Source organism: Colletotrichum tamarilloi (assembly GCF_030869305.1).
Source record: "Colletotrichum tamarilloi strain Tom-12 chromosome Unknown Scaffold_43.1, whole genome shotgun sequence".
In the NCBI taxonomy this organism is placed as follows: Eukaryota; Fungi; Ascomycota; class Sordariomycetes; order Glomerellales; family Glomerellaceae; genus Colletotrichum; species Colletotrichum tamarilloi.
The window spans coordinates 50226-76798 of NW_026849426.1; the positions used below are offsets into that span (position 1 = coordinate 50226).

General features: G+C 53.3%; 12 protein-coding genes across 12 annotated transcripts; 5 read left to right on the forward strand and 7 right to left on the reverse strand.

Moving 5' to 3' along the window:
• Positions 1–1474: 1474 nt before the first annotated feature.
• On the reverse strand, positions 1475–4325 carry CTAM01_09969 (uncharacterized protein; the record flags this gene model as incomplete). Its single annotated transcript, XM_060525985.1, has 2 exons — positions 1475–3604; positions 3666–4325. The coding sequence occupies 2 exons, from the start codon at positions 4323–4325 to the stop codon at positions 1475–1477; spliced, it is 2790 nt and encodes a 929-aa protein (XP_060379313.1).
• A 1742-nt stretch (positions 4326–6067) lies between these two features.
• On the reverse strand, positions 6068–6595 carry CTAM01_09970 (uncharacterized protein; the record flags this gene model as incomplete). Its single annotated transcript, XM_060525986.1, has 1 exon — positions 6068–6595. One exon carries the CDS (start codon positions 6593–6595, stop codon positions 6068–6070), a length of 528 nt encoding a protein of 175 aa, XP_060379314.1.
• A 106-nt stretch (positions 6596–6701) lies between these two features.
• On the reverse strand, positions 6702–6923 carry CTAM01_09971 (uncharacterized protein; the record flags this gene model as incomplete). The annotated part of the gene is made up of 1 exon (XM_060525987.1): positions 6702–6923. The coding sequence occupies one exon, from the start codon at positions 6921–6923 to the stop codon at positions 6702–6704; it is 222 nt and encodes a 73-aa protein (XP_060379315.1).
• Positions 6924–6984: 61 nt separating this feature from the next.
• On the forward strand, positions 6985–7473 carry CTAM01_09972 (uncharacterized protein; the record flags this gene model as incomplete). The annotated part of the gene is made up of 1 exon (XM_060525988.1): positions 6985–7473. A coding segment is annotated over one exon (489 nt), but the record flags the coding sequence as incomplete, so codon positions are not given.
• Positions 7474–7938: 465 nt separating this feature from the next.
• On the reverse strand, positions 7939–8103 carry CTAM01_09973 (uncharacterized protein; the record flags this gene model as incomplete). Its single annotated transcript, XM_060525989.1, has 1 exon — positions 7939–8103. The coding sequence occupies one exon, from the start codon at positions 8101–8103 to the stop codon at positions 7939–7941; it is 165 nt and encodes a 54-aa protein (XP_060379317.1).
• Positions 8104–10430: 2327 nt separating this feature from the next.
• On the forward strand, positions 10431–10826 carry CTAM01_09974 (uncharacterized protein; the record flags this gene model as incomplete). Its single annotated transcript, XM_060525990.1, has 1 exon — positions 10431–10826. The coding sequence occupies one exon, from the start codon at positions 10431–10433 to the stop codon at positions 10824–10826; it is 396 nt and encodes a 131-aa protein (XP_060379318.1).
• A 163-nt stretch (positions 10827–10989) lies between these two features.
• Positions 10990–11902, forward strand: CTAM01_09975 (uncharacterized protein; the record flags this gene model as incomplete). The annotated part of the gene is made up of 2 exons (XM_060525991.1): positions 10990–11399; positions 11674–11902. The coding sequence occupies 2 exons, from the start codon at positions 10990–10992 to the stop codon at positions 11900–11902; spliced, it is 639 nt and encodes a 212-aa protein (XP_060379319.1).
• A 959-nt stretch (positions 11903–12861) lies between these two features.
• CTAM01_09976 (uncharacterized protein) lies at positions 12862–13089 on the forward strand (the record flags this gene model as incomplete). The annotated part of the gene is made up of 1 exon (XM_060525992.1): positions 12862–13089. A coding segment is annotated over one exon (228 nt), but the record flags the coding sequence as incomplete, so codon positions are not given.
• Positions 13090–15616: 2527 nt separating this feature from the next.
• On the reverse strand, positions 15617–19435 carry CTAM01_09977 (RNA-dependent RNA polymerase; the record flags this gene model as incomplete). Its single annotated transcript, XM_060525993.1, has 2 exons — positions 15617–16557; positions 16612–19435. 2 exons carry the CDS (start codon positions 19433–19435, stop codon positions 15617–15619), a joined length of 3765 nt encoding a protein of 1254 aa, XP_060379321.1.
• A 1072-nt stretch (positions 19436–20507) lies between these two features.
• Positions 20508–22537, reverse strand: CTAM01_09978 (glycolate oxidase; the record flags this gene model as incomplete). The annotated part of the gene is made up of 5 exons (XM_060525994.1): positions 20508–20914; positions 20974–21372; positions 21445–21663; positions 21727–22126; positions 22178–22537. 5 exons carry the CDS (start codon positions 22535–22537, stop codon positions 20508–20510), a joined length of 1785 nt encoding a protein of 594 aa, XP_060379322.1.
• Positions 22538–23357: 820 nt separating this feature from the next.
• CTAM01_09979 (uncharacterized protein) lies at positions 23358–23781 on the forward strand (the record flags this gene model as incomplete). The annotated part of the gene is made up of 3 exons (XM_060525995.1): positions 23358–23413; positions 23461–23547; positions 23691–23781. 3 exons carry the CDS (start codon positions 23358–23360, stop codon positions 23779–23781), a joined length of 234 nt encoding a protein of 77 aa, XP_060379323.1.
• Positions 23782–24192: 411 nt separating this feature from the next.
• On the reverse strand, positions 24193–24423 carry CTAM01_09980 (uncharacterized protein; the record flags this gene model as incomplete). The annotated part of the gene is made up of 1 exon (XM_060525996.1): positions 24193–24423. A coding segment is annotated over one exon (231 nt), but the record flags the coding sequence as incomplete, so codon positions are not given.
• Between the last annotated feature and the right edge of the window lie 2150 nt (positions 24424–26573).

The window sequence follows — 26573 nt, forward strand, 5'->3', positions numbered from 1 at the left end:
TGGGCAACGTTGTCGAATCTCTCGAGTCTTTATATAGGCGTCCGGAAACTCAGTCCTTTTCCAACACGGGAAGTCACCGCCGTCTCTGCCTCGGCGCACCCATCGACGTCTCATCATGCCCGATGAAAGGAGGCGGAGCAAGGGTCCCCGTCATCCCGTCCGTCCCCCGGCCTCAGAAGGCCACCTCCGCATAGGGAGGTGAGTTTTCCGTATGGATCCCTATGCGGGGATGGGAACCACATCCGTCGACTTCCGGGCTTCTCTCTGCCTATCGCATCAAGTCAGCGGAATAGATTAAGCTAGAAACCCCCAAAGAACACATCCTCAATCGTCTCACCGACAGAAAGAATGACCATGGGGACGGGAAACACGTAGCCACTAGTGAATAGGTAGAGAGAAAGAGGGGTTCACAATCCACTGTTCTTCACTTGTCTTCAACGGAGACCGAACGTGTATGCATGAGCATCCCCCTTGGCACGCTAAGTAGCGATCCTGCCGAGGCATGAATTGTCCAAGTGGTCGTTCCAAGGCCGCCAACAAATCACTGGTCCAGAATCCTTCTCTTTTCCCCCTTCCCCTCTCCTAGCTTCCTGGGTTTCCTGCGAAACGTCAGAAACAGGCGGGACCTTCGATTTCGGCTGTAGTCAGAGAAAGGCTCGGCGACCGGAGGAAATACCGATTCGGGTCGCTAGCTTGCGTCAGTTGCTGTCGTAGCCGGGCAGATCCCGGCTTCCCGCTAAGTGGAGCAGATAAACCCCGGATTGGAGGGCGGGGCCCGTGCCAGGCCACCGCAAAACCCCCCGGTCCGGTGGACGATCGATACCTGCTCACCTGCTTTACTTGATATCTTTCCGCCGGCCGGTTCGGTGGTTGTGCACGTGAAGAGTGGCTTGTCTTGGCGTCTCGGAGCCTGAGGAAGTCGGCGGTCGGGTGGTAGGATTTGCCACGTCTTGTTCATGCCACTCGGGCCCAGCTTGGGGGATACCAGATCACCATATGATTGCAAGGCAGTCTTTGATTGAGTAATGTGTCATTCATTCTATAAACATCATGAACTTTTACCATGGCCAACCCCGAGCAAATCCATATCAAACAATTTCCTTCGCCAAACGTGAACATTGTCCTTCGTAAACCCAATGTCCCGTCGTCCCCTCCGCCTCCTGAAGAAACAACAAAAAGTTCATAACATTCGAAATATGCTTAGTAGTTAGAAATTAAAGGGCCGCGATGTTTTAGATGACATCTCTACATCTTCCAGCAGCCAGTTCGCTCCAGGGAAACAATCGATCTCGCTCCGAGAACGCCTCGCCATAACAACATGCAGGATATCAAATGCTCGCTAGCTAGAACCAGGATGATAAGCAGAAAAAGAAGAACCATCGACACAGTCGAATGGCAAAAAAAAGACAATAGCCAGCCGGAACCCAATCTATATACGTGTGTAAAATATTTCGTGTGAAATCGAAGGAGCCCATCACTGGCTTCCTCTTCGTCGCCTTTGATCCCTATAGTTGAGGGAATAGGGAGCAGGACGCTCTTGGCGGACCGTTCGCCGGTCCGGGAGACCAGACCGCATGTCCTGGTAGTAGTTGCTCTGCGCTGGGCCCGGGGCCGGCTGGTAACCCACGGGCGACCGCGGAGCGTAGGCAGCCTGGGCCATTTCGGCTCCGGTCGTTGGGTACAGGCAGTTTGGTGGCGGTGGTCGCAGGTAGAAGTTGTTTTCTTGCGTTGTGTAGTGCTGAGGTGGAAGGCTCGACACGGGCTGCATCGGTCGCATCATCTCGACCGAGGTGGGAGGCGGGTAGGCTTGCATGTTTCGCTCCTGCAGCGGGGTCCCAAAGTCGGCGATGGGCATCGTTTGTTGAATCTGTGTTGGGAGAGGCTGTTGGAAGAAACCGTGACCAGCCGCATGGGGAGGCTCCGCAGGCGCAGAATGCGTAGCAAGCGGCGAGTGGATTCGGGATGACGGCTGGCTATAGCTGGTAGGAGCATAGTACTCTGGAGCAGTGTTGATGCGAGGCTCGGGACGACGACCATGAGCAGCAGTCATGTCCCGGAACATGCGCGAGCGGTCTCGATTCAAGGCCATTGCTGCGGATCGATCCGGCGGGGGTGTAGCCTGGCCGTCTACCCAGCGACAGGAGTCAGACTCATCCGCGGTGTGAGAAGAAACGGACGCGGGAGCCGAGGGGACCCGGTTCGCAGTCGTGACCGGGACAGTCTGGCTCTTGTCCGTAGATGCTGTCGCGGGGTCCTGCGGGCGCTTGACCACCTCAGGGTGAACTCCCTCAACGTACTCGATGAACTCCTTGAGGCTTTGTACTTTTTGGCCCAACTGTTCGATCGTCTTGCCAGAACCATCGCTGCCGTCGGGAAGCAGGCTCTTGATTGCATCAACGATCTGATCAGCGATCGACTGAAGCCTCTTCTCTGTGCCCTTCAAAGGGATACCGGTGATAGGCTGAAGCAGGCCGAGAAGCTGCAAAGACTCCTCGTTGTTTCGTCGAGCGGCTTGAAGCGACTCGTTCACTTGACGGAGTTGGTCATCGCTGGTCTGGCTCTGCTGCAATTGCTCGCAATGACTCTCCAAGGAGCTGATGTGAGCTTGTGTGCTCTGTCGGAAGGAATCGATGATTCCACTCGGCGTAAACGTATGAACGGGTTGTGCTGGTGCTCGGCGAGCCATGACTGGCGTCCCGCGTGTGCTTGAAGGGCGAGAGTCGTCAGGACGCGGACTACGCCTTGGCTGTTGACTTTGTGAAGTCGAAGGCAAGCTGCCTTCTTGTACCGGGCTATAAGAGCTTAACGGGAGGGGGTATGATGGCCGGGATGTGGGGCGGTTGCTCTGGATAACATGGACCTCTTGAGGCGCAGGGAATGAGGGGCCTGGCATCGGGAGTCTGTTCGACTGTTCCGGATACCGCGGGTGCATTTGGAAATCTTGAAGGGGCTGAGAAGGGTGTGAAGGAGGAATCTGAGAAGGCAAGTAGCTGGCGCGAGGGTCATTTTGCAGGTGAACAGCTTCCGGTTGCGGAGGATGATGGCCCACGGGTCCGTTGTGGCTGTGAGAGCTGCCTTGCTCCTCCGCAAGGCGATACTGCTCGTAGTAGTCGTCATGGCTGACTGCCCTCGAGGGCAGCGCCTGTTGTCGCTGGGGCATTGGCAACTGGGGTTGCCGCATTTCCGGAACCTGCTGTGGTGGCATCTGCAAGGTATCCCAAGCATTGCCATTATCTGTGTTGAGGCCTTGCGTGACCCACAGAGGCTCCTGAGCGTTAGCACCCTGCCTTTGCTGGTCATGTTGTCCAGGCACGTAGTTGCTACTCTCGTTCTGCGGCATAAAAACAAAGTTGACCTGGAGATCGGCGTCTGCAATCATGCCGTCCATGTGATGTTCGCCAATGCAGAGGTCCAGATTGTCAGCAAAGGCAGGGTCGAGGCTGAATGATGGACAGATGTCGAAGCTAAACTCGTCATCAGATTCTAAGTCTGACCAGGTGCTGCTTCCGTATGGTCGAGCTTTCGGTGCTTCAGCAATAATACGAGTGTTGGGCTTCGTTGCGAAAGATACGGTGGGGATGTGGAACGGCTTAGGTGAAGTGGACTGTTGAAGAGCGGTCAGCTGAAGTTCTGGAACTCCGTGGCTTTCAAGGTAGGGTGCGCACCATTCGTCCCAGAGATGACTTGTAAATGGGGGAATCAGGGTCTCGAATTTCAATAGCAGAGTCTCGACGCCCTTGCACACGGTAGAACCGAGGAGGAGGAACGTCGTCCCCCGACTCAGAAGGGCTTCTGGACGATGCGCAAGAGGATGCCGAAGGAGTCAATGCAGGCTGTTGCACATCCGTGCTGAGTGAGAGTGCGTCCCACTGGGCCGTAAACAAGGAGACTCTGTTGGCGGGTTCCAGATTGACTCTTGATGCGTTACCCTCCAGCATGACCTCGCGTCCAACGTAGACACAGGAGCCAAAGAGCGTTGCGATACCGCGATATCCCATCTGAGGGCGCTCTGAGACGGAACGGCGGAAATCCAGGCTCGGGCCGTACAATGTAAGCAGGAAAGTGGTTCCGGATCGTTGCTCAGTGTGAGTCGGGACCCAGCAGACAGCCTTCAAAGGCACGAGCATACATTGGTTGGTCCGGAGGTTGAGAATGTGAAGCGCGTCTGAAAGGTCCTCTGCTGTGCCGTTCTCCACGATGGCCACCGGATCACCTCGCTGGTATTCCTGGCCGTCGAGAGATCGCCCGCCATGGACAAGCGTGCCATGCGCCGGCTGCATGTTTGCGCCGACTGGATCGCTATCCAGGATCGTATTATGTGACATATCGTCTTCCAAGGAAGGCTGCTAGTCTGATGGAAAAGAGGAAAGAAAGAAGTGGGCAGGCCGCAAGGTAAATATCAACACCACCACGAGGATTAATAGTTTTCGGCGTGGCACATAGCTTGGTGAGAGTCGGCGTTACGTCCGTGGATGAGTCGAGACCAGGCTACACTGTGAACAGAGTAGTAGATGGTGTGCGAAGACAACGTCGAAGCGTCAATATCAGGCAGGGTGATATAGGTGAAGAAACACGGAGGAGCGGTGACCAGCAGTGTTGACGAGGAAGTGACGAATTTTATAACACAAATCGGAATATGAGAGAAGCGTGAACGCATACGCCTAGGGCACTTGACTGTACCATATGCGACTTGGCATCGATTCGGGTCCGATACCCATACCATGGGTCAAGGAGGAGCTGCAGCGGAAGCCTCATCGCACATCCGCCAGAATGAACTCGTACGCAATCCCAGTCGACACCCTCCCATCTCTTGCGGACGTAGGGACAAGGGGTAAGGGCGTGTACATGGAAGAAATCCCAGGATGCACTAGAGGGCGATCTGCTAGGTACCTAGGGCCGTAAGGTACAGATCCTTGTCGACGACAGACCAGGGATCATGACGGGGCAGGCCGGGACGACTGGGGTGTGATTTGTATAGGTAGCAAAGCCATGCCGCCATGGCTGTCTCGGACCCTTTCTCCACCCTCAAGACCTGGCTGGCTGCTTTGAACTGGCTTGTCACGCTTGTGTGGTTGTGTACGGTTGTGTAAGCCAGCCAGTGCCTTCGCAATTGCGTACCAAGCACCACTGTGTATCGGAACATGGCTTTCAGCCAGTTCGTATCGTCCACGTCTCTCGTCTTTGGCCACTTGGACATGGATCATCACTGGTAGTCGACATAAGAAAGAGATTCGAGTCAAACATCTCGGAAGCAGGAAAAAGGCATCATCTACGACAACTGTATCCAACTGTCAGACTTTTTTGACGCCATTGACGCTGTCTGAATAGCTGGAAATCCTTCGCGGCAGCATATCATGGCGCTTGTTCGGTGCAGACAGAGAGACTCATTTCAAAAGAAATGTTATGAACATGGAACGCAAAATTCTGAGAAGTGATAGGGCGAGACACGCCATTGGTTGTTCGACCATGCCGGAACACCATCCAGACTGCGCGGACGTGGAGTAGCCGAACGCCTGCAAAACCTCCTCAGCCACTAGCTTCTAAGCGGTGACCCCGCCAGATTTCACAAGTCGAACATGGGCTTAAACCCCTTTCTCCCATGAAGTTATCGAGTCTTTGCGGTCCACAAATTGGGGGCTCCGACTTGGCTCTAAGACAGCATAACTGATCACCCTATCCGTATGCTGCCAGGAACGCCGCGGTGCAGAACCCAGAGCCCCGTTGTAGACATGGACCGAGGCCACCGAATTTCCGCCACAGGTTGAGACCAAAGTCAACACCGCCATCTTGGTGGCCTCTTCATTTCGATAGACCCCGTCCGGTCTCGCTTGCTCACGAAAGCCAGCACTCTTGCTGGGTAGAAATGCTAGCTCAGAGCGGGCAGTACTAGCTGTTCAGTCGCTTGATGGTGAGATGTGTCTTATCTGGCGATATTCGCCTTATCAATTGTACATTTGTCGCGGCGGAAACGATCCGGTAGCAACCAAATGTGAGGCTTGCCCAGGGAGCGTCCGCATCTCGCGACAGAGAGGATAAGCATGGTCTAGAAGTAGCCACTTCGCCGTCCTTACTTGCTTGTCTTTGAATCGGCCTCGGTCTTTGTGTCGTCTTGTTTTTTGCTCTCTTCCGGCATCTTGCCGAACTTTGTCAAAATATTTGCAGCCCATTCTTCGAACTCCTTCTCAGCCGCCTCGTCCGTCTGGCCAGCCGCTCCACGGATGCTTCTCCTAGCCATCTCTCTCAAGTCGTCGACCGAAGACACGTCAAATGCCCAAGCAGCACCACCAGTCATCATGATTGCGAAGCTCATGACGTTCAGTGTGGCCAGGTTCAAAGCCTCGACGGCAATCATGCCACCCTCTGGATTCCCTTGTTTGCCCGCAGCATAGTGGCTAGGTTGATAGAATTTCGGGAAGGCGGCGAGTTGTTTGCGGGCCACGGAGCGTCGGGTAACCATTGCCGAAAATACGAAGAAGCCGGCGCCGGCGAAAAAGAGGCCAAGTTGTTTCGCGGCTCTCGATTGGAAAGGTGAGGATGTTGGCTGGGCCTGCGACTGCGTCGGGCGAGTGTCAGGCGACTCATTCTGGGAAGCCATGGCGGAAGGGGAGAGTTGCGCGAGCATCGGATTATACCCCTTTCCATTGAAGCTACTGTTAGACAAAACAAAAACATCGTGGCATTCTCGGAGCAGCTCACCAAGCTCAGAACGGCATCTGCCGGTTCAATTGATCGAGACGGGTGTCGATGGAGTCCCTTGCGCGGTTGGTGTTGAGAGACTGGGGAGGTAAAGCGGAGCTCTGGCGGGACAGACTTGGGAGCTCCTCTGAATTGGAAGTCGGGGAAAGGAAGTTCCCGCCACTAAAATTTTCGGGCCCTGTACCTGTATATGCAACAAAACAGACCTTGCGTTCCGTTTGGTCCATACACCTTTAACGGGCAACTAAGCGGGCTGTGAGCTGTGTGCATTATGTAAGTCAGGTACGTATACCGCAACGCATCGGCTTCAGTGCCGGCCAAGGGTTCCAATCGACGTTCCTTCCAGGTTACAGCGATGCTCCTGGGGTTCGATCTCATCTCCTTCTCTCCCTCAGCGTGGTGTCTTGCTTCTACATCTTCCCATCAGCAATCGCAGGAGAAGAAGACAATGACACAAACGAATTCACCCAACTGAAATTGAAAAAAATCTCTTGTCAATACCTTCCTTACCCTCGTATCTGTATCTTGCAATTTCGCGGCATGCTGGCGACTCGCGAAATGCTACCGTTCGCTACGGACGAAATGCACGTTGGCCCACTGTCAACACCACATACACAACTTCCAGAAGCCACGCATCCAGACTCGTCAGGTACCTTGCCATTGCAACTACAACTGCGGCAGCCAAGCCACAGCGTGGACGGCATATTAAGAAGGGCGGAAACCTCAAGATTGCGTCCGCGAAAGCCATCCGGCCTCCCCTCCGGCCTCTGCAGATGACCTGCTGGCAGTCGCAGCGGTCTAATATGCTCCATGGCGCTACGGAACAGATGGCTGCGCTAAAGCCCTTGTCGAGCAATGGCACACGGCTCTCCCCATGATTACGATGCCCAATCAAAATGGCCCGCAAGATACGACCAATCTGCCTCCCCCCTATCTTGGGATGACAGCCCACATTGCAACGGCTGCTCCCATCAGTTGAAATCACCTGCAGATGACATGCCAGTCAGATGGTCGGATGCCTTCCCCGGGGCCTGCCCAGCTTCGCTGATGGCTGCATCTGGCGAGATGCCTAGACCCCGCCGCCTATTCCACTTGTCCACTGGATGCTCAAAGGCTTTCCAGCAACAAGTACCTGTGCAAAGACCGTCAAAATGACAGATCAAGTGTCGTTTCTCAACTACCTGCACTTACACGCCATCGACGCCTCACGGGCCTACTTGTTTTACGACTCATGTCCCCAGCTCAGATTCCTTCATTCGCCAACTGCAAACAGACCTGAAGAGATGCTTGTCTCGGCAGCGATCGATTGTCCGAGATCTTGATTGCTGGATCGCTGATGGGTTCTGACGATTTCGTGACACGCTGTCGGTTTTTGGTTGCACCAAGCTGCTGGGTTCCCCAGCGCATGCGCGCGATGGCTGGCAAAAGGCGCCCAATGCAGGCAGGCTCGGCAAACGTCCAAATAGTACAGTAACACCAAACGCGATCGTTATCGACGACACCTTTCTGGCTGGCCGCCTTTTGAAAATCGGATTCTTCATTCACTTTATGCTGAAGACGACAAGCACTTGATCCTGCTGATACCCGATGCGATGTCACCACAATAAACTTACAACAGTCCATTCGCATGTGGAATACCATCTCTTGCCTAGCTCCCGACCCTTGTTTGGACCGGCCGCACCTCAAGCAAGCCCGAAAGCAACAATACCGCCGTTACGTTGTCGTCAATAGTGCTACGATGACAAGGAACTGGGTAGATTGCGATGGTGGGTTTCGTGCAGAACCAGAGCGATCCAGGCCGTGGACGGGCGCATCAGGTCGAGAATCTGCAAAATGATGAAAACACTGGGTCGAGGCATCATGTGCTCATGGGGTGGATTACGAATGGGCACAAAGTGGGTGAAGTCATCGCATTCATGTTCGTGAGATGTGATTTCGGATTCAGTCGCAAAATGAGATATAGCGCATCGCCCAAAAGCATCGTCAGCGGGGTGCGCTGCCAGTCGTCGTCTGTGGGGACTACGGCAGAGCTCCCCTCCCTCAACATACCTTACTCTGTACGCTCGATCAAGGAGAACGGCGTCCCGACAGTCGGGCGCCTGGTTTGACAAACACTCCAAGACAAACAAGCCGCAATTGAGTTGGATGGGAGACATGTGTTGGCTCACGGTTCCTGACGAGTTCCAAATTGACCGGATTGTCTCAGGTCAAACTCGGTTTCATCACACGTTGATTGTCTTCTTCATGGTCAAAGAAGGATACCTGCAGTCTCGCATTATGAGGGAGACGACTTACAGCGCGAGACAACTCTCTTGCGACGAACAAGGATGAGTCCTGTTCTTCAAGGTCAAAGCGAGTGACGAAGTCAGATGTGCAGAAATCAATCAGGAGGTTGGCAGGTTTTGTGACGCGACAAGCCTACAACTCGTCGGGTCCTGTCATATATCACTTCTTACGAGATCTAGCGCCTCAGCCAGGAAAGGCAATAGTCACGAAGTCAGCACCCAATTACGTCGAGGATCCAGCCAAAAGTGACGCCTATCCACAGCAGAAGATTTCTCTTGGTGAAATCCAAGTTGCTGCTGTTGATGAGGGATTTTAGCAAAGGACCAGATTTTTTCGATATGCAGTGCAGTGCAGGTGGGAATCTCCGCGATCGCCGAGGCGCGAGTTTATCGTACTTTTCGAACCTGGGGTGCCACGGTTCCTTTACCACAACACTGGGTCACAGATCAGATTGCCAAATTGCATCGTGTTATTGTCAGATCGATTCGATGGGCCAATGCGGCCGTGCTATGCCGGCCAAGTTCAATGTTTGCCTATCAGCCATCAACAAGTGCCGTTTGATATGCAATGATCCGATTGCCTAACGGGCCACCCCAAAGACACGCAAACTTGTACGACCGAAGTTTCGAAGGGCGACGGGAGCAACCGCATTGCCGAAAGTTTGCTAAAACACCGTCGGGGGTCTTTCCCCGTCGCACCCTATCTACTTGGTAACCGCCGCCTTTTCCCTCCCATCGGCTGTTCTTACGTTTCAGCGTTGCGGTCAATTTTAGCAAGCTCCAGGTCGCGAGAGCCGACAGGATATGGCGCCAAAGCGACGGGACGCTGCGCACAGACTGGAATCCGACAGAGAGGAAATGGATGCGTGCGAATCTAAGTCGTATTTGCTAGGAGCACGCCACACGATGCAGGCTTTAGTCACGAATACCGAAGATGTCAAGGAAGACCCAGACATGGCAGAGGGGAAATGGGATTTTTGATCAATTGTCACTTTCTGATGAAAAGTTACATAGGGAGACGGAGGCTGGCTGTTTGATATATGACGAAAGGTAGGACAAGGCAGGGAGGGCTCAGGTTCAGTGGGAGGAAGAAAAGGCGATTCTCAAGATCGAGCGAGACCAATGCTTAGCGCTGCCCATCCATCGCCAGGCCCTGGTCCCGGCGGCGTCTCCCCCGGGCCCCCGGAGAAGATGGGATCCACTCTGGCATGGGTCCACGGGGGATCTCAGAAATGGAAGCGGCGGCGGTCGGGTAAGGCGCGGCTTCCCAGGATGGCACGCCGCACACGCCATCGAGAGCACCGTCCACACTGTAAGCCGCACACAGTACAACCACCTGGGCCACACAAGGCTACCACCCACCTACTCCGTACCTACCTTACCTTTAGCACCTACCTTATGGATAAGGTACCTTAGCGCCTGCATCATTTGAGCCCACTTCCATCCATCATGAACCACTCAACGTCAACATCATTCTCTTTTCTTTCTGCAGACTGCTGCCCACAAAGTTATATTTCTCCCTACGCACGAAACCCCCAATCTGCCGAGAGATTAGACGTCATCGCCAAAGGGTTCAGCCAGCCGACGAATCGCGGCCCCACCCTCAGCATCCCTCATCCTGGCTTACCCCCGCCAGCTCTCACGTGGGTTGATCATCAGGGCTCCAACGGCATCTCACGGAGCACAAAATCAAGCGCGACAACGATTTGCAGACTCGATTCGGCCAATATTCAACAGCCAATCAACCGTTTGACATACGAACTTGACCCTGTCCAACGTCTCTCGCAAAGACCAGCCTGTCGGCGTCCACTCCTCCCTTCTCTGCCACGCCACTTTGCTACATAGTAGCGGAAGCCTCAGTTGTGTCCCAGACAGCCGTCAGGAACCATAAACCACCTGATATTACTTGGCCCGCTGCACATCATCCCGAGAAACACGTCCCGTTCTTTCTGTACATACGGGACAGCACGAACCCTATCGGTATACCGTGGGGAATAAGCCAAATACCATGGGGAAACCCAAAAACTCAACCGCCGGCAAGACAAAGGCCGGCCTTGGAACTAATAATGGCGGCGGCAACGCAAAGTTGACCACAATCGCCTCGATTCCTGCCGCACCGCCCGCATGGCCCCAATTCAAACCGCCGTTACCGGTTACCGATCTGGCTGCCGACCAGCTCGCTTCTTGCCCGGACAAGGTCGTCCTGATTCGCAACTTTTGGCCAAAATCCCTCTGCGGTTCCTATGTCACATTTCTGAGGGGTTTACCGCTGATCACCACCCCTGGTCGGCCTAAGCGGGGAGAAGCGGTTAGAGTGAATGACCGTTTTCAAGTGCAGGATGCTGCCTTTGCTCAACGCCTGTGGACGGAGACTGGACTGCGCGAATCGCTTGCTCAAGAAGACATTCAGGGTTTATGGTGAGTCCACTGTCTTCTGTTCCAACTCCCCTAGTCCCTACCTTGCCTACCCATCCCCCGGCCCTCCGAATGCACCCTGGCCACGAACAACGCATCCCATGCGCTTCCGGCTAGATCCGCCACCGTCTGCGCACAATCAAATTATACCTACGTCCAAAAACAGTTATAACAAAACATGAAACCCACGCAGAAGAAGAAACCGCTTGCGTAGAGGTCTTTTCGCTAAAGCTAAAGGCTTGTCATGAGACTTGCTAACGTGGATCGATTGCTCTAGGGGCGGTGAAGTCGTTGGTCTGAATCCCAATATTCGCATCTATCGTTACTCCAAGGGCCAGTATTTCGATGCACATTGTAAGTCTCATAGTCAAATCATTCTCTTGTCACCCAACGCCACAGGCGCCGGGAGCACTAGGCACTCTGCCAGTCAACCAACAAGATTTCCGCCGCTCTATGCAACTAGGCCAGTGGCCAAGTGCTTCGAGGTCCTCGCGCGATTGCCATAGGCTGCGCATATTTGTCACTGGTCAAAGACTGCGATGTGCCAGAGCTCTACAAGCCTTTGTCTTGGGGACACGGCCATGGGTAGCTACCTAACTCTCCTGACACCAACGAAGTGCTTGCTCTCTCAGAGCGACACTTCTGGATCCCCAAAGTCGGGTTGTAACGAGACCGTTGCAAAATCACTGCCCCCGTCCCAGTGGACATGCCACGATGCCCGTCACTAAGCAGATTTTACGAGGGTTTGATCGTGCTCGATCCATACGTTTCCCCCTTCCCATGACAATTACCTTCATCGACCCATTCCTGTGGGCACTACCTTTTACCACGGTTCCCTTACTACGCATGTCTCAACCACCTCGAATCCAAGACCCGTGTCTATGAAGCAGGTCGTGACTTTTCGACTCTGCATGAGAAACCTGCTGAAAGATGTGAATTTGTTGAACCACTGGCCTTTGGGGAGACGATTCGGGGACCCACAACAAGTGTCTGGGCCAACGATCTACCCTTCAGATGATCATTTATGATATATGATATCTTGTCTCCTCCGCTCAGTCCTCTTTTGTTTGCACTCTCCAAGTCATCACGATATTTCATCCGAGCACCAGAGACCCAACGATTCGTCCCAGAAGCCACAACCCTGCGGATCGTTCCATCCCGATCCGCTTCATGGCGTTATCCCCCCCTGGATGATGTGGGAAGCTGAGTCCGGGAGCCTGCGAGTCCGATCCAGCGATGCCCCTCGACATCTCGCATCTTCCTATCCAAACAAGAAACTCGGCACTGAGAGAACCAGGGCCACCATGCTTTCCTTGTCTTCCGGCGACCCTATGGTGTTTTTTTCCCTTCTGAGCTCTAAGTCTTTTCTTCTGTATCTTTTCACTTGTCTTCCGTGCAGGCTTCCTCCTCCTCTCCAGCTTCAAGATCGACCTAGGCTGACCATTGGAACCCCCACTTGCAGACGACGATTCCAACAAGGTATCGCTCAACATCGACGCCTCCTCCGGACCCGTCACGTGCAAGACAACCTGGACGCTGCTCCTCTATCTTACCTCTTCCGCCGAGGGCTGTGTTGGCGGCGAGACCGTCTTCTTCCCCAACGACCGCCGCTCCGCTAAGGAGGAGATCCCGGTCGCTCTCGAAACGGGCATGCTCCTCTTACACAAGCATGGCGACGACTGCATGCTGGTAAGTCTCTTCTGTTCAGATTTTTCAGCCCTTCAGTCCTCGGTACTATCATAAACTCCATGCGTCCTCCCCTGATCCCCGAGCGAACCATGGCCATAGCCAGATGCACCTGAACCTATCGTTTTTTTGTGCAACATTGATCGTTGCCACCACGATGTATTCGTTGGCAATTCGCTCTCCAGTGCCTTTTTTTTTCTCATTGCTTTTCGTGGCGCGAAACGAGGACCCAACCACGGCCACCTCAGCTGCGGCCTCGCCTCTCCATCTCTCTGCCTCTTCCTTTCTCACGCTTCTCTGGCTATGCTCCAATCCCATCACTTCAAAGTTCCCCTCCCAACCACCAAACTCGATATGTCCACTCTGCACCATGGTACCACCTAGCAACCTGGGCAGCACAACAAAACCCCTGCATCCCTCCCGCCTACCCTACCTGCCTGTCCCTTGATCTTTTTTTTTCCCCACCCACCGTACCGCAGCGAAGGCCACTGCAGACTGACACATGTTCCACTTATCAACAGCACGAGGGGCGCGAGGTCAGCGCAGGCGAGAAGTGGGTGCTGAGAACAGACCTTTGCGTCAGGAAGTAAAGAAATAAGGAGAGTGAGGGAGAGAGAGAGGAGAGAGAGGAATTTGCAATCAGCGATCTAACCATCAAGCAACATCCTTACCCCCCCCCCCCCCGTCTTCTTCTGCTTCTGCTTCTACTTCGACTTCGATTTCCTCCTCTCGATCCGCCTTCTTTTGTCTTCTTTTTATGCCCGCTCGGACGTGGAGCAAACGAAAGAAGCTGAAGAGAGCACACATCGTTCTCGGTTTCTTTTCTTGCTCGCCTTTCCCCCGTTTCCTTGCCCGCCTCCCCGTTCCCCAGCCCACTGCCTTGGTACCAGTCATCGCCACGCCACTCTGAGAACGGCCCTTTCCTGGGCCCCAAGCCAATGATGAACCCCATCCGACCACGGAATCGTTCGCGGGATCCTACTGTCCCCCTCTTATTTGATCAGATATTGCTGGATCGTATGGAGAAGTGGGAACAGAATGTTGCAACACGTCTGTTGGAAGTGGGACCGTACACTTCGACAGTGCGCTGGCCTCTAGGTCAAGTGATCTCGCTGTATGCATGCTGCGCCTGATTAGGCTTCGCCGTTTGATCGACAACTGTGTTGTGGACGGACGGGGGCTGAATAGAACAGAACAGACAGGTTTGTCACCGTCGTCGTCGTCGTCGGGCTTGGCTAGAACATGTGGGAAGGACGTTGGAGACATGTAGGTCACACAGGCAAGGTGAAGGCGAGGATGGACACTGGCTGCGAAATAGGTATGGGTGGCATTTCGTACCGGAGGATTACCGGTGGGAGAGGAGTGGACAATGGAGGAAATCTGATGCCCCAATCGCAACCCGACATTTCCATGCCTACCTCAGTTGTCTACATCCAGACGGTTCAGTCAGGTCCACCAGGAACACGTCGAGTGCTCAAACCCCCAACCAAGAGTGAAAACGGTATTGACATCGCGTGTGCCAAGTAGATGTTCCTTTTCAAAAAAGTGATGACATTGACGATCCGGAAAAGCCCGTCTATACGGCCCTTCTTTCTCTTGGAACGTCCCTCATACATCGTCCTCCCATCCTCCTACTCAAATCCTGTCCCGCCCGTCGCCGCCGCCGTGCCGCCCAAATACTTCCTTTTTAGACTGATGTGCACGAATTCGGATTGGACGGCCACCGGAGGGGTGGCCTTGGAGGAGCGGCTAAGTAAACGCGTACCTACCTAACCCCCTTTTCCCCCACGCTGCCTGCTACGAAAGTACTTCGTACGGACTGCCGTCACGAAATCCCTTCTATTTCCATGCCCCCCCCCCCCCTTTCATCCTGATATTTCTTCGGGGACTGTCGAAGCATGGGAACGGTAGCAATGGAACCTGGAAAACCTAACGCACTGCACATCCGGCAAACGTCCCGCCGGCTCCCCGAACGGACGTCGTGGAAGGTAGGGCTACATACATTTCAATGTCACCTCCTCCTCGCCCCCCCCCCCCCGCGCCCCTTTGAGCCCTGGCTACTTTCCCGCGGCAACGCAACGTGAACCAGCCCATACCCACTCTCACTCACCCGCCTGCCCGCCTGACTACCCTCCTTCGGTACGGGAAACCAAGGATCTATCCGTAATCAAGACACGAGGCGGAAACGGGACTTCACCACCACCACCCCTGGGCCCTAAGGTCACAGTGGGCATTTGGGAAACGGGCGATTTGTGCGTCAAGAAGCGAACCTGATGATTTTTGTGCATCAACTGTACCTGTCTACCTATCTGCATGAGGCAGAAGCCAAAAAATGAAGAGAAGAGTCGCCTGATGGGGGTTGTTTCGGAAACTATCGAGGCCCAATAGTGACACAGAAAAGCCCTCCCCCTCCGTTATCGCTGCTCCTCCTCCGGCTCCTCCGTTGTCGATGATTAATGACTCCCGTTACGGGAATGACCTGTCAAACGCCCGTGTCGCAGCAGAACCAAGCCATGTCCGGCGCCTCACTATCCTTAGATCAAGGCACTCTCCATCAGTCGGTCCATGGCGTCCATGGCAGTGTCTTCCTCTTCAACGTGTATCTCTTCCTCCTGGCCAGTAGCAGCATCGCGTTCATCGGGTGACGGTGAGACTCCGGAAGCCTCCTTCGTGATGCTCTCAAATACCTCCAATAGGTCACCGTGGTGCACCACTCTGCCGTCGTCGAGATGAGTCTCCTGATGGGCATCCTTGCCATCTTGCTCGAATCGACGAATAGGGTACGACCTCATGGGTACCGCCTTGGCTTCGGGGTCGACGGTAGGCTTGATCTTGACCTTGCCTGTGGCGATGCGCCCCATGATCCAGTGAAAGATCCACGGGAAGCTGATCAGGGGCATCGATTGTCGCTTGTGATCTTCGTCTTCGTACTCGTCTGCAAGCGCTGCATTGACCTCTTGCTCGGTCACTTGATACATTGCAGCCACGAAAGGGGCGAAGTCTTCGAACCGTCTGCTCCCGGCCTCTGTGTAGCAAATCTCTCGGAATCTTTGCTTGAGTGCCGCTGATTCTCGACCAATGTCCTCTTGCTGCTTGTAGTCGCTGCCAACCCGGGGTTTTGACAGGATGAAGCCTGTCCATGCTTCGAATTCGGTGTGAACGTCGCGATGACTCATGAGACGACGCATAGCTGTGTCGTATTGATTTTTGATCTTGCGAGCCTTTTGTAGAAGTTCTCCGGGCAGTTCAAACCTTCTCAATACCCTTCCGTCAAACTTCTTGTCGTAGAGAGGGTTGAGCTCCTGCTCAACGATTCTGTCGAAGATCTTGCCAAGCGCAGTCTGGGATTTGTATGCATTAAATTTGCGCATGAAGTGCGGCCACTGTTTGGGATCGAGCTCGTCAGGGTATTCAGCTGGATCTGCAGTTTTGACGTAGTCTACCGCCTTGGAGTGCAGCTCTGCCAGCCTCAAGCCTAGAAACTCGGTGTTAATTTGTATCCATCGTTACTCGCAGACAATTAACTCACATTTCTTATCGTTCGCTCCTTGTTTAGAGAGATCGGCGTGAGCTAGATGTGCAGTTGCAACCTTGGCCAGGCAGTCGTTCTGAATATAACGAACGAAGAATGTTCTCAGATCTGATACCTTGACATCTCGCTTCAGTTTCGGGGCCTTGGGTGCGATGTAGTTCATAGGCTTGTGGTGCCAGTTCTGGGGAATGAGGTCTTGGTTCCAGATGACGAAGAAATCATCTCCGTCGAGGTCACCCCCGGAGCACATGCTAGGGACATCTCGATCACCGGTGCTTGGAAACACCACAACATTCTGGAGGTGGTGGAGGTCAGGGATATCAACCGCTTCCACAACCCGAATATCACCTGGATGAAGTGAAGGGTTTCGTCCCACGATGCACACGCCGGTGACGCAGTAGAATTTGCCATCTTGTGGTTTCGGAATCCGAAGGAAGATCTGCGGCAAGTCCTCGATGTTGTTGGTATTCTTCCCCTCAGTTGCCTGGCTATGGCCTCTCAGTGTGCCTGTTTCGTCCAGGCAACCGAGAAGAAAAGCACTTTGGTCGACGACCACGCGCGCCTTTTCCTTCAGCAGCTTCATAGACCAAATCCGCCAGAGATCCAGAATTGTCAGCACGAACGGCTCTTGAATCTCTGCATCCATGAAGCCCCAGCAGACGAGATCTTTGATTGTTAGAGATGTCATGTTCTCGTCAATGTATTGCCCCAGTAAGCTTACAGCGGCAACTCGGTCTTTCATAGCCTTCTCGTAGCCCTGGATTTGTTGCTCAGCAAGATCCAATATCGGACTGTCCTTGACACCGAGCGTCGTAAGAATGGTTATGGTTTGTCGATTCAGCGTGGCTGGTGAAAACTGCGCGAACTTGATGATCTCTAAGCCGTTGAACTGGGCCCTGAACTTTTCTTGCGAAGGTCGAATATGAACGTTGAGGCCCTTGGCATCAGGCCAGACAGCCAGCATGCCTTTGCAGCCACCCATGCGAAACTGGAAAGCAGAGGGTATTCCAACCGTATCCTGGCCCATCTCATGGACTACCATCTCGGCCAATAGCTTCGAAATTTTGCCGACACCATCGCTGAAGCAATAGCCTTGACGCTCGATATCTTGCATCTGTACAATCTGTGGAACGGTGACACCTCGGATTTCTCGCGTTGTAGAGAAGCACTGGCCGATACGAGCAGCGTATTTGGCGACATTTTTGATATGGTTGAAGTGCCCCATCCAGTCTCGGATCTGATCGCATGAAAGATGATCGGTCGGACAGAAGAAGTAGGCAGCGCACTCTCGAATTTGCGAGTTTCCAAACGCGAGGAATTCGTAAGTGCGGTTGCCAATCTTGATGCCTTGTTTTAGGGCACGGTAAATGCGGTTGTGGATTTCGTTGCCTGCATCGCTGTAGACCTTGCCTCTGTACAGCTCGTCCGTGAATTGAACTCTCAAGAAGCGGTCTTGATAAGAGTTATACTTTCGCAATACTCTGTTGGAGGATTCGACGCTTGGAGAGCAAAGGTGCATGGTCGATGGTGTGACAATGACCTTTCGGATCGTGGTGCAGTAGTATGGCATACTCATGCCGGGAAAGTAAAGAGCAGCCTCTTCACTCCCAAACATCTCCATCGGGTTCCATTCCCTTTTTCCTTGATCCGCAAAGTACTCGAGCATCCACTTTGCCCGGTCCTTGTCCATCTGACGCAGTCGGTCGATGAATGCCTGGTTAATAGAGTACTCTGATAGAATGCCCCGTGAGATACAGACCTCAAGCTGGTAGTGGACCTCGAAGGGCAAGTGGTGATTATCGGAATCAGGGTCAAAAGATCGCAATCGACTGTCGGTAGCTTGGGCTGCAAATACAGTACCGAGCAGAGGAGGTCGCGAAGAGGTAGTCGCGACGTGCTCTACAGTAACGGCCGTGATGTTGTGGGCCTCTAAAGCCTGCAGGAATTTCTCCAGAGTACCGTTTCCAGCTTTTGGGATTGCGAATCTATAAGTTGTCCAGCGACCAGTATTGATGAAGTCAGGATCTTCGAAATCTGACTGAAGTGTAATTGGAAAGTCTTTCGGCAGTTGATCATTGTGCAATATGACTGTGCGTCTTTCCCACATGTCCGTAATGCCCCATGAAGTCCTGCCCGCGGCCATCTTGCTTCGCATCTTCCTGCTTGCCTTCGTCCAGAACATAGGTGGAAGCTCTAACGGTATGACCAGAAGTATATCTTCATCTCGGTCGACTCGATAAACACTAGTGAGACGGGCGAACTCGATTCCGCACTTGTGGTGAAATATCTCCTCGTCGTCGTCACCGTTCTGGTCTTCTGATGAGTCCACAGGACAAGTATCAAAGTGGATAGTAAGCTTCTTCTTGGTCAAACTCATGTCGATGCGCACGCCATTATGCACGGATTTAAAAACCATCATCTCCTTCTCCTGTAAGCGCGTGCCAAAGTCCATACGTTTCGCCTCAAGTATCATCTTGGAATCGAACCAGATATTGGGGTTTGAGGGACTCTTGATCAAATTGGAGTATCTCTCATGAGGCGGTCGGAAAGTCTGGAGAATGACACGGGCGCTCTTGCCTCCCTTGTACTGGACGATGTGGAATCCCGACGACCAGAAGTTGACTTTGGGTGGAGGCTCAAAACGAACCAGGGCGTATCCATCGCGTTGGCCTTTCTGGTTCTCTCCGATCTCTAGCAAAGAGATACTTCCATACTGTTGGAAGGAGTCGTATAGCTCAGATAGATCAACGGCTTCAGGAAGGCCACGAACCTTCAGCCTGAATTCCGGCCATGTTCGCCAAGGTTCATCTGCTTCTCCCATGACGCGGGATGTATGCTAGAAGCCAAGGTTAGCAGAGTTGGTTGTTATATCCCGCAAGATTCAATTGGAAAATTGATATTTGAGGATGAAGTGTACCTGCCTAATGGTATACCAGCAGGTTTGTTTTCTTGGTCTGTGGTTGTTCGCTAAGCTGAGGACGTATTTCGTAAAACAGCTATGAGCTGCGGGTATGTACTTGAACGGGTTGGCTCTCGACAAGATAGCCTGGGCGGAGTGTCTTAGATGAAGTTAGGAGGGAAGAACGAAGTCGAAGTCGAAGGCTCGAAGGGTGAGGTCAGTTGGAAGGGCAAAGACGGCCCGGAGGATGGGGACAATAGAAGGCTGGGGGTAAAGTCGAGGTAAGGAAGGCACCCTGAGCCCGCGGCACTTGAGGTGCCTATGAAGAAGGAGCGAGGACCAGGCAATTCACTCCGGTCTCTCTTTCCTCAGGTCAACCATACCTGGATTGAAATTGCTTAAGTTTTCGAATTTTCTCTGCCCAAGCACTTTGCATGCAGCTACCCGCAACCCAACGCAATCTTCAAATTCAATCATGGCTCGATTACCCGCCCTCATTCCATCTCCTACTCGGTTGCCCACTTTAGACTCTGCACATCATTGTCATCCGATGTTTGCTCTGATATTAGATTTAAATCTCATCTCATTTTTAATTATTATCCGTATCTCGTTGCGACTGAGCTTTTGGTCCTTGCTTCCTATGGACTGGAACAGCAACACAGCCGCAACGACATGAATAGCTCCTGGTGAATCGAAGACCACAGTCTGGCATCCAGTGTTTAGCAAGCAAAATAACGGCATGCCTCTCTAACAATTTTCCGATCTTGTTCTTGGTATGGTCCCCTTTCTGGTCGTTTCAGGCACCTAAGTAACACATTCTGGGCAGCAGATCAGAGAACAATCCACATAAGCCCAGCCCGAAAGGCTTGTGTGATGGTAGATCTTCCATGACGTCCTTACGCAGCCCTAGAGAGTCGTTTTTTTGATGAGAATCACCAAAGCTTCGGCGATGGCAACCGCTCTTGGTGACATCTCATGTCAACGGGCCTCATAGCTATACCGAGGAACCTTGGTTCGTCCTTGAGCCCTCTGGAATGTCCATGATTTTTCCGGGGTTCATGATCCATTTGGGATCGAGCGCACGCTTGATCGACTTCATTACGTCGAGGGTGTCGGAGCCGACTTCGAGGAGCAGAGACTCTTTCTTGCCCCAACCGATCGAATGCTCGCCCGTACACGTTCCATCCATATCTATTGCTCGCTTGACCATGTTGTGGACGCACCTCTCGACCTTTTCTCGCTCTTCAGGGATCGTCCGGTTGTAAATGATACTTTCGTGGAAGTTACCGTCGCCGATGTGGCCAAGAATACTTGCAAACAGCCCCATATCGTCCATCTCCTTCTTGCTGATCTCGATGAGGTCTGCCAGACGGCTGAAGGGAACAGCGACATCCGTACTCCCTACACATCGTTAGTCTCAGGATGCTCATACTGACCAAGACATAGGGCAAGCTACTCACAAACTTCTTCACCGTCCTTACGAAGGGCCAGCATTGACCACAGTGACTCTTTCCGGGCAGACCAAAGCAACTTCTGCTCGAGCGCGTCCTTTGCGAACTCGAAGTTACCGCCCTTGTGATTCTTGGTGATCTTCTGAACGAGACCAATGTTCTCCTTGACACCGGCTTTGGTACCGGAGAACTTGAAGAACAGGGTCGGGAGTTCCTGCCAAACGCGAGGTGCTGTTGCGCCACCCAAGTTGACGACCTTCATCTGGACCTCGTCCATGATTTCCATCGCAGCCACAGGAATACCATTGCGCATGACTTCGGCTGCAGCCGCAGCAGCGTCTCTGATACTGGGGAATGTAACTACAGCGACCGAAAAGTCTTCGGGCACAACAGTGAGCTTCAGGGTTGCTGGAAGCGGTCAGCAAACACTCATGGAAGCAGTAACAAGCCGGACCAGGTCATTTGCCTGTTCCGACTCACCTTCAGTTACAAGGCCTAGTGTTCCCTCAGATCCTACGAACAGTCCATTCAGATTGTAGCCGGCGGAAGACTTCCTTGGTCGTCTCCGAGTCTTGACCACAGTTCCGTCTGCCAAGACAACGGTAAGGTTGATTACCCAATCCTTCATGGTTCCGTATCTAACGGCGTTGGTACCTGAGCAATTTGTACCGATCATTCCGCCAATCTTTGCGCTTGGGCCTGTTTTGTCGTGAGTCCTAAATACCTGTTTTTATGGAAGATCCTGCGCTGATTTTGGCTTACCAGGGTCGATAGGGAAGAAGAGACCGCTCTCCATTTTTGCCAATTTTTCGTTCAAGTCTTGCCATCCGATACTTGGCTGAACAACAATGTCCATATCATCCTTATTGAAGGAGAGAATCTGGTCCATAAAGGCAAAGTCGACGCTGATTCCTCCGTATGGTGCCGAGAAGTTCCCTTCCAGACTGGAACCACCCGAGTAAGGAATGATGGGAACGTTGTACTTGAAGCATACTCGTGCAATCGTCGCCACCTGCTCTGTTGATCGCGGGTATGCGACAGCAACCGGAAGGCCATCAGGATTGGTCGAGGACCATTCAGAATACCCATGAGCATGCAAGTCGTCGGGATCCGTGGAGATAATATCCTCGCCACCCAGCTCCTTTCGAATCTCCTTCAAGGCCTACACACCAAGTTAGAGGCGGAGGTCATTCTCATGATAGGATGCGAATACCTGCTCCATTTCGGCCATGCTTGCATAAGTCACGGGGCGAGACAGACCATCTATAGGAAGCAGGCCGCTACCGAGAGGAAGAAAGCCAGCGGTGGCAGAATTGTCCTTTGTCGAACGAGCAAGACCCCAGCCAACGGCACCGGCGGCTAAAGCAACAGCCCATACTGAATTACCATGCCAACCACTTTGCGAGGTGTTGGCCGAACCTTCAGAGCTGGCCCGGGGGCTGCTTCGCCGGGTGGTCGTGGTCGAAAAGCTCCGACCGGCATAGAGAGCGGGCCCAGCGAGTCGGCCCCTCAAGCCATGGCTCAGGAGGGGCCTCGCAGAGAGTTTGGCCGGCATGCAGGGGATGAGAGCCATCTACACGGACACAAATCGGATTCCTCGAAGAGAAAGTCTGTTATTGGCCAAGAGGTCGACCAGGGTAAGATGCTGGACTGGACAGGGTTTAGTGGTGGGTTGCGTCGGCGAGATGGCTTGCGTCGGCGTTCGAGGTTGATATCGGCCTGCGCTACTTCTGATTTTGTGCCAGTAACTTCGAATCGCACTGTGAATTGTGAAAAGGGTTTCCTGATGTCCGGAGTTTAGGACGATGTGAAAGTCGACCAGATATCAGTTTGTCAAATGATGACGATACAGAGATCTACCGAATGGCCCTTTGCCAAAAGCGTCCAGGTATAGCGCGAAAACGAGTCCGTGGCAACCAAAGTCGGGACGGTGAATCTAGCAAAAAGAGGAAGACGATGTGTTTATATTCAGGAAGCGAGCGAAATCGTCGACCACATATCCCAATCAACGGGTAATGTCGCAATCGCCGACGAAGCAAGCTAAGAAGCTGAGTGTTGGGGCAAGTGGGTATGGTGGATGACAACGGGGCCCTTCGCCTTTAACAACGATGCCTCTGCTCATTTTTTGTGGAAGAAGTTGAGAGCATGACCCAGACGTCAAGTACCTGGGCGTACCGCAGCCCACATTGGGAACAAGGTGCAGACAAGCCAGATGGAGTGGGTGCGAGACGACGTTCTTGCAACCAATCAAGACACTGGAGAAGGGGAAAACAGGCCCAAAAAGTCAAGAAGTCAAGAGCCGGCGGGCTAGGAAGACGAAAGCATGGCTAGCGAGTGAGCAAAGGTGGTAGCCCTGAGTTGTCAGCGGGGGTAAGACTCTGGACTTTTCCACGATGAGGTACTTTGCAATACCTCGCTTGACTAGCACCGGTCCAGGCAAGCTTTCCATGTGGAGCGGCGAGCTTGGATTTGCCATGTTGCTACTACTCCGTAAAGACACGACAATGAGGACTGGATCCGGGGACAGGCGGGGAAAATGCCGAAGCTGAAACAATCCGAAGTCGTCGATGTTCTCGGTGAACGGTATGTTTCCCCGCGGAGCGACAAGGCGAAGATAAACGAACAGGTTCGATACAGATTCGCGATCTCTCCGGGCGTGGTGTAGCTCAACGTTTCTCGGCGACGCTGGGTGACTGAGGGCTCGAAAATGAACTAATCGGCAACAGAAACAGTGTCATCGGAGTTGATGCGAAAAAGGAGGCCAGCATCGAAGGTCTGAGTGAGCATGGACACGAGCTCGATAATGGACCAAGGTAGAGCCTTTCACGTCATCAGTAGGAACTGATGCTGGGTTGTGATGCAGGTGTGACCCCCGTTTCGTGGGGTGGCTCAAGCAACGATGGATGGGGGGCAGCAACAACCTTCCGCAGTTGGTCTACTGGAAATCTGATTACCAACAGCATCCCACTCTTTGAATTGGACTTCTCACCGACGTAACTGAAGTTCACGGCAACGGCAGCCACAAATTACCACTGGCAAGCGAATCGAATGTCGAGTTCGGAAGGCTGACGGACTTCGTGCCCTGCTGCCCTTGAGTTGTACGACGGTGAGACGGAGAAGGGCAATACTGATGAAGCCTGACAGACTCGAGATGCCACTGACGCAGAAAATGCAGGCGAGCTGGCGTACCCCCAACGAACAGCATGGGTACAGGGGGCCGAGAAAATTTCAATCTCTTCCCATGACCACGATTTCCAGCCTCTTGTGAGCGACAAAAGAGCCCTGATTTCTGACGAACCCCCGCGCCCCGGCCTGGTCGGTGTAGAGTCCGCAGTGGGTCTCGCACGAGGGGTAACGGTGGCCTACGGTGACCGCCGAGGACGCAGGCCGTTGGCTTCCGGGGCCAGCCAAACAAGACGTTCGTGAGGGTGCCGCTTGCCGGCTGGAATATGCCTCCTCACCTGTGGATATGAATGCAGGTTTCTGGACATTCTCTCACAGAAGGCAATCCACTGCGAGGTCGCACTCGCCTGGTGGATCAAGGGCGGGCATGGGGTCTACAGTCTTTCAGCGGAAACTGTACGAAGAGAAGTATTCCGAGATGAGGGTGCTGGCTGTCCCACCCACTGAGTGTGCCCCGGAAGTCCGTTCCCGATGGCAGCGCCGACACGGAGGTTTTCCGAGGTGAAGATAACAGAACCCACAGTAGCACTGAGTAGGTAGATGCCTACACAGTATGCGACGAAGCAGTCAGGCAAAGCAGCTCAGCCTCTCGTTCCATCTGCAGTAGATGACATTTCTGTCATCTGACCTCCAGAAGACAGGTTGGCATAAGCTCAATGGTGTCCCAAGTACTCATTACGGGCGGAGGTGGTAAGCAATTACATTGACCCCGACCACCACCTCAGCTACTATTAATTTGGAGACACCATCATTCAGAATTCAAGTTATGTCAGCGATGCGTCCGAGGTGCATACCCCAGACCGGACGTCACACGCGGTGAGACTATGGCTTTGCGGAACCATTACACTCTCTTAAAGCAATGAGACATACTGTTCTCTTCTATTGCAAGCAAGACAGCGGAATGTTTAATAGTCACGAAAAGGAATTCTCATCTCCAAAGTGTGCGGCTTCCGATGACAAACCGCCACTCTTTCAACGCCCGCTCAGCCCTCCTGTCGACCTGCCCAAAGGATTTTCAGTGCATCAGTGGATGCGTGCCTCCCACGCCGCAAGCCTGTAACGCAATCCCCCTTGCTGCTAGCCATGCGGCCCCAAGAATCGATGAGATTCGATCATCGGTCCAAATCAAGGTAGCCTGGATGCTGCATGGACTTCCAGGTACTCAGGCCAGGGTCGGAAGTCGGAATGCCCAGGCCAGGAGAGCCTCTCGCAGGGCTTTTCCTTCTCATAATTCTTCTACCGAGAGTCAACTAGCATCACAGAGACCATCTCACAGTCGTAATCCGCGCTATTATCAGTGTCAGCTAGCGGTGGTATGATAGCCTTGGACTTTCGCCTAATAATGTCTGCCTGCTCTGATGGATTTGATCAATCTCAACGCGCCATGGAAATCCCGAACCCTGATCGAAGCTGCCGCCAACCACGAGAACGCTTGCTTAACGGTCCACATATCGTGGAGTCTCCGTAGCGTACAAACATGCGGATTCTAGAACAAAGCAAAGAAACAACGCCCCGTGCCCGGGGGAGCTGCGTCGTATTCCCCCGCACACTCCTGACTGTTTGCCTGTGTCCCACATAAGGCGGCAAAGTCGCCGGAAGGCATGTCGTTCGCCGCCTACCTGGTGGTGTTCCTTTCTTGCCAAAGCCTAGCTGGGCGTGTTCAGGGTCCCTCCCATTGAACGAAACGAACCAAGGTAGCTTTCAGCCAACAACGCTTATGCCTCGTTCCGAACCTTCAACGTGTTCCACTGGGCTTCAAACCGGAGTATTGATGTCCCTCCAGGATTGCCCCAAGAGTCTTGAGGGACTTAGCAGGTCAGTCTGATGTTTCGTTAACCGCCCAGCGTGGTAGGCTGGTAGCACGTTGGCTCCAAGGCTAGATAGACTCTGCCGGTGGGTTCTGGCAGTGCGTGTGTTACGGCGGGGTTGAGTGACCACAATGGCGGGGGGAATGTTCCACCTCCACAAACGTAAAACAATTTAGACAACGAGAAGTTGGTAGCCGGGAGATACTGCGGATGCTTCAGCTGCCCTTCATTTCAGGTCACGAAGAACTCAAAACATGAAATATTTACATTATTCGTCAGCTCAGACGTTGAGCAGCAAACAGTCATGAGAGACGGAGGCTATGGCGTCCACCTCTCTTCTAATACAAACTGGCAAACCGTGTCAGCAGGTTGATTTGGGATCAGCTGCAGTGACTTCTATGGCTCAGGCACAAGCCGCCTCGTTGGAAATGCTTCGCCTCTCGGGCTTGCAAACCACGATTGTGAGTTATGACGAAACCGCCATAGAGCCATTCTGCTCACCGTCGTTGTACCAAAGTTCTCAGACAGCCCTTTTACCCCAGAATCAGGATCAGGCCCCAAAAAGTCGGGGTATCGAAACATTCTCAAAGAGGACGAGAATCTCGCCTCCCTCCCCCC